This window comes from Coptis chinensis, chromosome 7 (genome assembly GCF_015680905.1).
Source record: "Coptis chinensis isolate HL-2020 chromosome 7, ASM1568090v1, whole genome shotgun sequence".
Classification (NCBI taxonomy): domain Eukaryota; kingdom Viridiplantae; phylum Streptophyta; class Magnoliopsida; order Ranunculales; family Ranunculaceae; genus Coptis; species Coptis chinensis.
This window is the reverse complement of record NC_141462.1, coordinates 32,483,492-32,496,478: the sequence shown is the minus strand read 5'-3', so window position 1 is coordinate 32,496,478 and position 12,987 is coordinate 32,483,492. Positions and strand designations below refer to the sequence as shown.

Below are 12,987 nucleotides of genomic sequence, written 5' to 3'. Positions count from 1 at the left end.
GAGTGGTTGCCCAAATGTACAAGGTACTCTCTCTGAACCTGGGACAAATCCATGCTACGATAGATCCAGAGGCCAGAGCATCGTATGCCGGATAGAGTACTTGGTCAATTTTCTTACTAGCCAAATTGTGGTTGATAGCCAAACATATTTTGGTGTTCACAAAAGAACAAATAACAGATACCTTACATATTTTCTACTCTTGAAGTTTGATATATTCGTCTGAGTTACCTTAAAGAAAGAAGCAATAAGGATTTGCTTTACATTAACAACCTCCTGATACTAGATTACGATTCACTTAAAACAACAAAGTAGCCATGCCTACAGTGACAGACATTAGATCTTACCCAAAACAATGCAAAGAAAGAGACAGCAAAATCAACTCATATTTCTCATTCACATTGCCTTCAAATTGTTGAGTAGATATACAGTGGTGGCAAAATTACAACTTCCGACTAAACAAGGTGTTTTGTTCCGTGCATGCAAAAAGAAAAAAGAATCCGGCCATTCAATGTCCAGCAGCCTTTGGAATCACTTGAAATAACTGTATACTGTGAGCTCCTGTGTCTGGTCTCCACTCAAGTGGAGCACAAATTGATGTCAGAATAAAAGAATATGCAATCTTTGTGTTTGTGTACTGTCTTGATGCTGTTAGGAAAAGTGTGATCTCGTTCTCAATCTCCAATTGTGGGCTCCCAATTGGGCGACCATGTATGAGTCTCTGGATCGTATGAGAAAAGGTATTTGTTGTTATGTTAGCTCTCTGAGAGACTTTTGAGTATCCTATCCTCCAAGTGTTTTTTGCCTGTATCCATATTTCTGCCTTTCCAACAGCTTTTCCTTTGTTTTCCTCTTCTTGTCCATCTTCTGCCTATACCTCTCCTCTCTCTCCCTCTCATAAATTCCTTTCCAGTGCACTTCCCCTGTATATGGCCATAACCATCCCTCCCTAATATGGTCGTCGTCATCCGCTGCTTCTGCTAGATCTTCGTCCATATTTTTCAGCAGTGTAAAGTTAAAAAATTTTACCCACATGAACCCCTTCCGCTGCTCAATTAGGTGCTGCTCTTCAAACAACCCAGAGCTTGGATCCATGTAGACCATCCTCCGAGCACTATGATAAGCCCAAACATTAACCAGGAGTTCCAACATCCGGCAGTAACAATGCCTCTTCTGTCCATGACAAACACAAGCCAAAAAGGGAAAAGTCTGAAGTCTGAACCACTATAATCACTCGGGAGATCAAACTGAAACTACAGAGACTCAAGTAGCTTACCTCTAGCTCCGAAGATCCTAGCAAACATGTTGTAGTGTTTCTTTCGTTATTCAAGCTATCAAGTGAATCAACAAACATCCTGTACCGAGATAGAGAAAGCTAAATCATGTATTTCCACTACACCAGGTGCTGAGCAATGTTTATACCATCTACAAATTTACCTGGAAAACATCATATATTCCAAAAATGAAGGTGTTGGCATCACCCAACTATGAAGTGCAGACCAGTGACCACCGTCATCAGGCATGGGGGGAAGAGCTTCAATATTTGGTGATAAGCCATACATCTGTCGAAAAGCATCCGCAAAAGCAGTTCTACAATGCATACAAAACATGGTGTCCTTTGAGTAGGCTTTGGAACCAAAGAAATGCGCAAACGTTGATCTAGTCAACTACCATGGAAAAGCACAGCAATCATCACCATAGTGGGTAGGTAGGTATAGTGGACTTAGAGAAACAATTCCATACTACAGGGCCCCAAAGATTTTGCAGAGAATATAAGAAAGGATTAGTTAGGCTGACTCCTCATTACTAGTTGTAATTAGGGATAACCTCCATTTTCGAAAAAATTAGGTATAACACCCCAGTTGCAACATCCAACGGCTACAATATGAAGTTCTTTTTTCACATGAAAAAGCATTACCGTTGTATCTTGCAACTGGGGCGGTACCCCTAATATTTTTGAAAATGGGAGGTCATCCCTAATTGCCACTAATAATGGGGGTTCATCACTAACTAACCCTATAAGAACAGTCACCAAAAATGAAGGTATTGGCATCACTTGACTATGAAGCGGAGACCAGTGACTACAATCATCAGGTATGGGGGGTAGAGCTTCCATATTTGGTGATGAGCCATATATCTGGCGAAAAGCATCCGCAAAAGTAGTTTTTTCAGTAGGCTTTGGAAACAGAGAAATGTGTAAACATGGATCTTGTGAATTAGCATAAAAAGCACAGTAACCATCACCATAAAGTGTGTGTATGTATAGAAGCCCAAAGAGATTTTGCAGAGAATAAAAAGAAAAAGACACCAAAGATATATTAGCAAATGCCTCAAGTGGTTGCAAATCTTTGGCCCAAGTGACTTTGCTTGATCAAATAGAGTAGCTTGTTATCAATAATTATGGGCCACATCTGTACACTTCTTTCTAAGGCAGTCTATATAGGTCTCCAAAGAGATTTTGCAGAGAATGAAAGAAAAAGAAATTTTAGCATATGCCTCAAACGGTTACAGTTCTTTGGCCCACACGACCAAGGTTAGATAAAACAGAATAACTAGTTATTAATAGTTATGAGCCAAAAAAATTCTTTCTTTTTTCAAGGCAATACACACACACATATGTAGACACTCACACTTAGATTAACCTAAGTTACAGTGACCCGGATACATTTGTCTGTATCCGACACTGATACAAAGTGTCTGACACAGTGAAATTTTAAAAATTAAGGTATATAGCATACAATCCGACACGGACACGTGGATACGTATTTGACACGGAATATCTTTAACCTATGGTGTGTCCATGTAACATAGAAATTAACCAAACATGCAACAATGTAACTCATGTGGTCCTGCAAATGTCTTATTAAAACCTACCTGCACTGACCGCCATTTAAAATGTCACAGAGAGACCAAAAAGTAAGAGTATCATCGCCACCAGCATTTCCATTGTCTAGTTCCAACCGTGCCCAATAATATATAACGTCTCCTTCTGATTCTGCCTGTATTGTTTCTTCCAGTGCTATTTCAGATTTACCAGATAAAGAAACCTGGTATTATAAGACATCAACCAAAGTCAAAACTTGCCAGATCAGAAAAAGTCAGAAGAGGTGACTGACTTCCATTCTTGAAACTTGCTATAATTTTATACAAGCATAGGTCAAAAGACAATGGATTCAGTTTCCGTATACATATACAAAGTTCTATATATTTCTAGGAAAATCTGATTGCAACTTAAGCATAATAAACCAGGAGACATACATGATGGTCATAGTAGATCTAGAAAGAGTATCAAAGTAATATTGGTACTCAAAAATAAAATAATAAGGAATTATGCAGTTTTGGTTGAATTAGAAAGAGAATGTGGGGAGAGGATTAATATAAATGCCAGTGACTCCACAATGAAAGAATAATTGCTCAAACCATATGCCCAATTAGTTATTCACAACGTGAGTCCTATAAAACCACTCATGCCCTTTGCCTTCTTTCATTTTCCTTCTTTCCTTAACCTTTCTTCATCTTTCTTAATTACTCAGTGGCTAAATAAACAAAATTAGTTGGCCCTACATGTACCTAATAAGACACACCTTTCTTCCAGCAGCATGCCATGACTGAAATCCAATCCACGGGACATTGTGAATGTTATCCACCCTATTTGCAATCGAAAACATTCCCCCAAGCTCACACAGAAGATTCTGATAGTATGTGTCGTTCAGGAGAGGAAGGCGGAGAACTGCATCTACGTCATCTGATCTCGGTCTTCGTGCTCTTGCAGACTGAGTAAGAAAGGTTAAACAATGAGAAAGCAACACCAAAATTAAAGTGTAACAAATTTCACTATCTTCATAGTATAGACCACTCACGTAAATTCTATGATATCAATGGAAAAAGGACATTCTTGGAGGTATTTCATCTTGAAATGGAACAAATGGAAGTAAAGTTAGGAATTTATTGAAATAGGCTGTCAGTTGTCACTACTTAACCGAAATGAAGGGAAGCTAATGAGCATATGGATGTCTACTTTCTTAAATATTAATTGTTCTTAAACTAGATAACCGCGCAGTGGTGAAGACCGACATTACGTTGAGCACAACACTAGAATTCCCCACAGATGAAGTTGATGGAGGGAGATTATGATGGTGATTTGTTTACATCACAGATCAAAGATTTGGGGGATGAGAGAAGAAGAGGGCGATTGGGGAGTTTGAATTGGTCGATTTGGAGGAATGGAAAGATGGAGAAGAGAGGAAGGGAAAGGTAATGAGATGTGACAGTTACGCAATTGGTGACGGAACACCCAAGTTGTTCTTTTGCACCCACCACCCCAGAGACCTCCTAACATCGGTCAATACGCCAAAGTTGAGACATTGAACAAAAAGAGACACAGTACCAATGAGTTGAAAGGAAAATGAGAAAAAGAAAATGTTATTAAAATATTAACTAATGTTTCAAACGTTACAGGGACAAACGAGATCATCAAAAGATGATGTTGTAGAAAACAGACCTTTTTCTTGAAGAAAAATGTTCAATGGACAAGCATATGACAATATTTGAAACTAGAAAATAATAAAGACGAGACAAGAAAACTTCAATGAACAAATACAACTTGTAAACGCAAATGACTTCATACAAGGATGGTTGAGATACTTTCAAGATCAAAAAACAAATCAAAGAACTGCTGCGTTTAGGTGCATTTTTCTAAACATGAGTGGGAAAATGTCCAGGCAAACTTTGAACTGTCTATGGTCACAACTCACAACTCCCACACACGTTACCTATGAAGTTAGCAAGCTCCTACATCTAGCAGTACCAATTCATCCCAAATCTATTTTTAAAAACTAAGGAAAGCATAAATAGTTAAATACAAAGCAGTTTGGTGAAACCTAAGGGTCAAAAGAACTCACAAGACTTAACCCACGGTAGAGAGAACCGTGGCGTAAGAAAGGCCATGCACCTGCTCCAGTGTAAATTTCGTAAATACACAATTGCTGACCTATCCTTTCTAGCTCTCCTTCATCTCTTTCGTTTACTTCAAACTTAAGCTTTTCGGCTTTTCGAGCTGTACGGTATATTTCCTCCCACGAACCCATAGTTTTTTCCATTCTTTCCTCAAGCTAAATATCATGACATGTTGATCTAGTTCAGCATACTTGAGTATGATAAGTGAATTCAAATAGCAAGACTATAGCAGAAAGTTAGCAATACCTGCTCTGCTTCTAGTCTTTCGGAATCTTCAGAATCTTCCATTTCCTTCAAAATCTCCCAATCTAATTTGGTGGGGGTCTCCTGTGTAAGTACATCAGTTTCATTCTTTGACATATTGCTCACATTACCAAGGGCAGTGTATTCTTCCTCGACAGAATATACAACACTTGCTTTTTTCATAAAATTGTTCACGTCAAAGTCAGAAACTTCAGAGCCTCTCTGTTCCATTTCCTTCCGAAATGTAGTCCATTCCCATGTGTGTGGTTGTAGTTGACAGGGATCTGGGAGGAAGACATCTGATGGGAAATGGAGTACATTTTCTAGAAGTTTTGCAAAACCATACACACTTTCTGAGGCCAGCATGTTCTTGGCAAGCATTTTACCGGAGGAAGCAACCAGATGAGCAAACTTAGAGAGCTTCCCATTTGTCACTAATAGTGAGAAAGCTCTCATCAGTGTGTCAGGATTCCGCATTTGATATATTAATCCGTGAACTTCATCAACAACCTGCCATTAATATACTGTACATTAGAATACAAAACAAAAAAACCCATGTGTCAGAACGATGTAACTAGGTCTAAACTCACATATTTCTTTATAATAGGCAAATCAGGGACAATGACAGGGATCCCAAAGGACATAGCTCTGGTCAGTAAGGGGGGAAAACCCTGCTCATCTTGGAAAGAACCATGGAGGACAATATCTGCCATTAATAAAGCACTGTTCACATCACCATTGAGACCATAATGCACTAAAGAACCATGAGGGAGACCGAGACGAGAAGAAATTTCCTGCAGCATCAGTAATTTATCATATGTAATATCAATACATAAGCAATATTCATCATCAGAGAAACATACAAAAATTACTATATTATCATAACTTCACAAGATCAGGCTAAACTACAATGCAAACTGGAAAGCAATGTGACCTCACAACTTTGCTGCAAATAGATTATTCATATTCGAGGATGAGCTTCACTCATTTCATTTTCAATTTATCGAGCTTAAAAGTACAAATTCCTTTTACTCCTTTGAATGTTTACGTACTTGGCCTTCCTCAGCTTTAATGTTTACGAATGTTTTGCACGGCGCTGGGATTTGCAAATTCTTTTTCCTTGCACAAACATTTCGAGATCGACAATATTCTAAAATTTTAAAATCATTACATTGTTCCAAAAATTATCAACTTAATATCACACGCATAATAATGCACGAAGAATGACTACGGTCAATCTATTTCAGAAATATCATTTATAAACCCTTCTTTGTGTTCATTATTTTAACTAGGGGTGTGCATGGGTACCCAATTACCCGAACCCGAACCAGAACCGGAACCATTTATAGCGGGTCTGGGTCCTAAAATATTAGACCCATTTAAAGTGGGTCTTCAATAACCGACCCGATAAAGAACCGAACCCGTTAGAACCGAATAGTAAAAAATCGATGGGTACCCGAACCGAAACCGGAACCGATTAGTTTGATTTTGATATATAGAATTTAGTATTATATTACACTAAATAAAAACAAACCCAAACATTATTATTATATATAGTATTATATATAGTCTATATTTGTTAGGTGTAAAATTATACTAAATATATATAACATTTAGCATAATAGTGAATGTGTGTTATTAAATGCATCTTTTATAATATTACATTAAATATGTGTATTATAAATATTAATAATAATATTTACGTGTCTACGTTTATACGTTTAGTCGTATACTATGAATTAACTTATGCACTGTCTATATTAACTAATGCATGAACATTTGAGCATTAATGCGTGCTTGATATATTACATGTATATATATTAGATAACTGAATCGTGCAATGCTAACTAACAATTGTGGTACATGTGGTATTTATTCTATATATGACGACATTCATTATAGTATAATATACATATGTTCGATTTAAAAATTTAAATATATATATATATATATATAATAATTAATGTATGAGAATGTATTTAAAATTTTTAGATAACTTTCAAATATTATTATTGAATTTAGGACCATTACTTCTTATGAGAGGACAAAAATATCGATGACAAGTGTTATAGTCCCCGTAAACCAACTTTTATATCGGTTATATAACTAAAAAAAATAATTTTAGCAATAAAAATGTATAACCCGATAAGGAACCGGAACCGATTTAATTAATGAGTATGGGTCCGGGTTTTCAAAATATAAGAAAAAACCCGAAAGAACCGAACCCGATAGGAACCGCTAAAAATAAACCCAGAACCGAAACCGGTAAGAACCGGTAAGAACCGACCCATGAACACCCCTAATTTTAACGAACAATTGCAAGATTTTTCTAAACCCTTCTATTTACATTTAAACTTTTAACGTCAACAGATAGCAACAAACAATACACGCATACCTCCTTTTATTATTGAACGGGACAAAATAAAAAGTGCATCAAATCAATTCAGTTAATAGTACCTGTAAAGCATCATTGTAACCATCTGTTGAATTTCCACATAAGAAAACAAACTTGAATGATAGATCAGCTTCCTTTCTAGTAACTTTCATCAGCAAAGGTCCTATGGCATGCATGGCCACAGCATAATCCCAAGAAAGCTTGTCATAGAAGAATGAGCTTCCAACAATCAAAACTACAAGATCGTCCATTAGGAATCCATTGTTGTTCCTTAGTTGAGATTTGGAGTGTGACTTCATATATCTTTCTGCCTCCCACACTTCCACTGGGGATCCAGGGATCACGAAGAAATTTCCCGTATCAAGTACACTATATAACATCTGACAAGCAAGGCAGTAAGGACAATTAGACAGTGTATTTAGCACATTAGCCTCACTTTAAAGACACGAAAATAAATCATGGTAATAAGAAACACTAAGGGGTGTACCGGAAGAGAGAAATCTGGAAATACAATAACATCAGCCCTACTAAAAGCACTTCTCCAATCAACAATAAGATGTTCCCAGCCCATCTCAATGTACACAGGAAGGCGTTTCGCAAGAATATCTTCCTGAACAATCCATATTAGCGGTATGGAACAAAAAGGATCCTGCATAAGGCTGCATACCATATATAACTCACTAACCATAACATAAAAGTACATCATGCAACCTTTCAGCTCTGAATACCTCAATACCAAGAGATGCATAATTGAATAAAAAAATAATACAACAGAATCACCAAGAAGCAACCAAAATTTTCATTAAATTGTTGACTTGCATGTCAAACCACATTAACTGTCAGAGAAAAACGAAAGAGTACAGCACAGCGGAAAAAAAAACATTTTTCGACTTCTGACAAGTATTGTGAATAGAGCAACTTACCAGAATTTTATAGCAATTTTCTAAATATTAACAAATCTATATTCGAAAGAACTGAAAAATATAGCTTAATCATCACATTTCTGGAGTCAAGTTTATCCACAGAAAGGTTCTTTTTTTGAACTTTTGTTACGTATATTATCAAGAACGTGACCTTCGGGTATTAAATTGCAGTACTCAGCCCTCGACTAATCCAGCCATGAGAGCCTCCCGTTTAAGTACAATGAGATCTCTCCTATACTTTCTATCAATGGAATATGAAGCCCTTGCTTTATGCGAACGCCTCCTCCAAATATGATGCTATTTCCTCGAAATGTATCAAGTTCCACTCGAGCCAAATACCCCAAAGAATGGCAAAAGGAGCACTTGTACTCTTTGCTTCATGGAAGTCAATGACATTTTCAAATAAGAGTAACAACTTTATCTAGTTTAGTTCTGATCACAGTTTCTTAGATGCTTTGGCTGTTTATGGGGGTCAAGGTTCTAAAGGAGTTGAGAGACAGATATCTTTTTAATTGTATCTGTTCATATGTCAGTATGCAGGAATTCATAATAGATAGTTTCTTGTAAAGTTGTAAGCTCGATAGTTCACTTGTTTTGGTTCCTCACCTTTTCGTATCCTGATCTTATCGCTTTTAATTTCTGTTGCTGTTGTATCCTGAAGTTATCCCAATTCCCAACCTCAACTTAAGTTGAATAAATTATTTACGCCAAAAAAAATAATGAAAAAAAATAATAATAATTGAAAATGAGAAACTGGAAAACGCCACTAGGGCCATATTTTGATATATGTTACTAATTTTCTGCTATAGGAATTCTGCTCCTAGTTATGTAAAAAGACTCAAAGGACAAGATAGGTAATGCGCAACAAAATCCAAAATCTGAAACTAGTGGAGGGGACTAATGCAAGTCAACTGCTCTACACTGGAAGCAGGGGCTGAAAAGAGACCAAATTAGAGATAAAAGAATAGGGTCTAAGGTCTACATAAAGGTGCGCAGTGGAAGAATATAATAGTCTAGGACCTAGTTAAGTTCATTATAGATATAGAATTATAGACAACAATTCCGATCTATCTATGGAGCAAGAAAGTAAGAGAACTAATTGTAAAGATAAATATATGTATCACTCTAAAACTTTAAATACTACTATTATTGCCGTGTAACTCATCTTGATATCATAAATGAATGCAGCCTAAGAGAACCAACAACCTAGATATATCCCAACTATTTACAATCTGTCCATTGGGTTCGCACTGATAGTATCCATACCATAAAATAAATATCATATTACATAAAAACTAGCATACCTTGAAATGCCTTCTTTTGCTTCAAGAGAGTCCACAATAATACCTTCATAACTGAAATGGAAACAAAACGTGTTAAACACCAAACCAAAAATGAAGATACGTGTAAGAGGTAACAAACTTTCATGTCCGAATGAAGCACAATAAAGCTAAATAGAAATATATGGAGAATTATGCGGAATACCAGCAGGCAACTCAATTGAGAATTGCATACATGCCAATCACTAAAAACACACAACTTTTGCATTAAGATTCTTACAAGTTACAATCAAGTGCATTTTACAATCTCAAGACAAAAGGAGTTGTGTGTTTTTAGTGAACGGACATGTATGAAACTCAAAAGTGAGTTGCCTGCTAGCATTCCTCGTTGAATTATAGGACTTGACAATTGAAAATATGGTAGCAAAGAAAAGATCAAACCTACATTGACCAATCAACACGGCCCATACTCTCGAGACCTAAAATGGAAAGTTGACCACCTATTTGCTCCCACAAGGAACATGCATTACCATCTTCAACTGCATAAATCTGCACAAGCACTAAAATGTGAATATAAACTTGGAAGACTTATACACATTTATCTTTAGCACATACCCACAATCAAACATAATGAATTTTCGTTCTATATGTAACAAAATCATAAACATTTAGCTACTGTACCAATAAGAATATAACTCTAAATAGGTCTGTTACATCCTATATTGGGAGTAGTTTGGAAGAAAAACAAAACTTTGGGAGAAATCAATGATTTGAGAGGTGAACAAAAAGTGGAGAGCATTTAACTGATTATTATTTTTATTTTTTATGGTAAACGCGATGTCCGACTTGCAAAAGGTGAGCCTTTAACTGAATAAAGTGTGATCAGGTTAGGAATCAGTCTCGTTCATAATGGTGGCATGGATAGATACTAACAACGTGAAGAGTTAAACAAGGACTTGGAGAGATGAGAAATGGAATACATGTACCATAAATACAAATTGGTATGTTCAGAGCTTTCCAAATGTAAGATATGATAAAAAATTTAAAATCTCCTGACTGATCCAAAGAACTTAGCAATCCAATGGAAAAAAAAAACAATAAACAAAGCTTCGCAGACTCTCAGCAGAGTACCTTTCATGACTAATATACACTGAATAAGTAATAGCTGTAAAATTGTTTTCCAAACATGAAATGCCAACACAAATGCCCATTGAAAATGATTAAGGAAGTATATAATTAATCCACTACCATAGCAAATTGTACTGGACTTCCATTTATCTTTTATACAGTCCTATATATACTAAATCAATAATACAAATCCAAGAACTTGTGGAGGTGACAAATGAAGTACATGTCGCAGACAGACCAAATAGTATATTCTAAGCTTTTTAAGTTTTAAACTATGATAAAAGTTTTCATATACCGATTCTCGACAATATAGTATCTTTAGAAACACAATTTATCAAAAAAACAGAAAGTTTAAATACAGCACCCTTCATGGATAACACATAACTACTAAATAATTTCACTGTAAAATCTGTTTTTTATTTTATTTTTTTTTTTTATGGGTAAGCCTGTTTTAAATGAGATCAGTAACTCTTTGATGCTGGCGGGGTTCGATCCCCAGATCTCTGGTATCATCACCCAAAGGTTTTACCGACTTTACTAGTCGGCACCTGCAATCTGTTTATTATTTGTTAAACATGAAATGCAAACAAAACTTCCCATTGCAAATGATCTAGGAAATAAAGCATCACTAGTTCACAACCATGGCAAATCTTACTGGTTTTTCTTCTATAGTTCTATAGTACGTATCAAGTATACAAGTGCAAGACACACACAGTGTAACTAAGCTAAACACTAAGGCCAAATATAATACAAAGACCCAAAACTACAACTGTACAATTCCTTGTTAAACATGAAATGCCAACAATGATCAAGGAAGCAATCAAGAGTACAAATGCAAGACAAACACAGTATAATTCAACTAATAAAAACAAAGACTCACCTTAAGTCCATATCCTAGTCCTTTCAAACTTTTCAAAACAGTAAACAACATCAACGACGACGAATCTCTCTTCATCCTCCCCAACACCTAAAATGCACAACAACATTATTATATACCAATCAAATATTTCCAACATTCAAACACAATCCAAATTCCAATCTAATAAAATAGAATAAAAAAAACACTCACAATGGCCAATCTAGGCGGGCTAAGACCGACTTTACCATCAATCCTCCTGGACCGATCCAGCCCACCATGTTTATCAAATCTACTCAACAATTTACCAGGCAAGAATCTAAATGACCCACCAAACTTCAACCCATGCTTAAAAAAAGATCTCCCTCTTTCACTCCCATTACTACTACCACCAATCCTACTTTGCAATAACATTGATGCTATAATAAATGCTATTATAGCAAACCCAATCACAAAATAAAACAACCCCATTCCTTTAAAAAATGTTAAAAAATTCTTACGTCTATTATTATGATGAAGGGTGGGCCTATTGTTTCTACTTATTGTAGGTTTATTAATCCCATCTTCTTCTTCTACTAATTCTTCTCTATGATGATTTCTTTTGGATAGAAATCTCCCCATGTCTGTAAAAATCTATATGTGGCGCAAGTTAGTGATGGGTGTGCGCATGCTAGTGATTGAGGTGCGCATGTTAGAGAAATGAGTCTGGGTCTGTTTTCTGTTTCTTGAACTGTGTGTGTGTCTGTCTGTGTGTTTCAACTTTGAAGAAGAAGAAGAGCTGTTTGGTTGTTAAGCTTTCTTTCTCCAGTTTCTTGATTATTATTGATTAATGAGGAGGGAATTTACGGATGAGGAGTTGGGATTGGGTATGAGGAGTTGAATAAGTAGGGATGGGATGGTAAATTCGGTGATTTGATTAGGTTAAGTTGATTTTTTCATGGGACGATGACGGGGATGATTTTAAAATATGAATTTGAGTATCAATCTGACAGGGTCACGATGGTATCATGTGACCAAATGAAATTGAACAGATATTTAATTTTGTTGGGTTCAGGGGTGGTTCGGTTTTTTACAGGTTAGTTGAATGGTAGGGGCAGTGGGTTAATCACTTTCGACGAGATCCTATGTTTTGGTACCTTTGCACCTACAAATTCATGGGTGGAGCCCTTTAGTAGCATAAACTAATCCAACCGAAGCGATCCTATGTCT

At 36.2% G+C, this 12,987-nt stretch overlaps 1 protein-coding gene across 3 annotated transcripts; it reads right to left on the bottom strand.

Annotated features, from left to right (window-relative positions):
* Positions 1-365: 365 nt before the first annotated feature.
* On the bottom strand, positions 366-12,540 carry LOC147487161 (UDP-Glycosyltransferase superfamily protein). Of its 3 annotated transcripts, XM_086570559.1 has the most exons (14): positions 11,992-12,540; positions 11,803-11,889; positions 10,240-10,343; positions 9,819-9,869; positions 8,079-8,250; positions 7,654-7,971; positions 5,787-5,990; positions 5,200-5,706; positions 4,899-5,108; positions 3,582-3,770; positions 2,872-3,044; positions 1,435-1,587; positions 1,274-1,352; positions 366-1,170 (listed from the first exon to the last, which is right to left on the bottom strand). In XM_086570559.1, exons 1-14 carry the CDS (start codon positions 12,397-12,399, stop codon positions 781-783), a joined length of 3,045 nt encoding a protein of 1,014 aa, XP_086426685.1. In that variant the 5' UTR covers positions 12,400-12,540; the 3' UTR covers positions 366-780. The 3 variants fall into 3 exon arrangements, with proteins under 3 accessions (XP_086426685.1, XP_086426687.1, XP_086426686.1); XM_086570561.1 differs by lacking the exons at positions 366-1,170; positions 1,274-1,352 and having other exon boundaries at positions 1,524-1,664; XM_086570560.1 differs by lacking the exons at positions 366-1,170; positions 1,274-1,352; positions 1,435-1,587 and adding an exon at positions 1,923-2,134.
* Between the last annotated feature and the right edge of the window lie 447 nt (positions 12,541-12,987).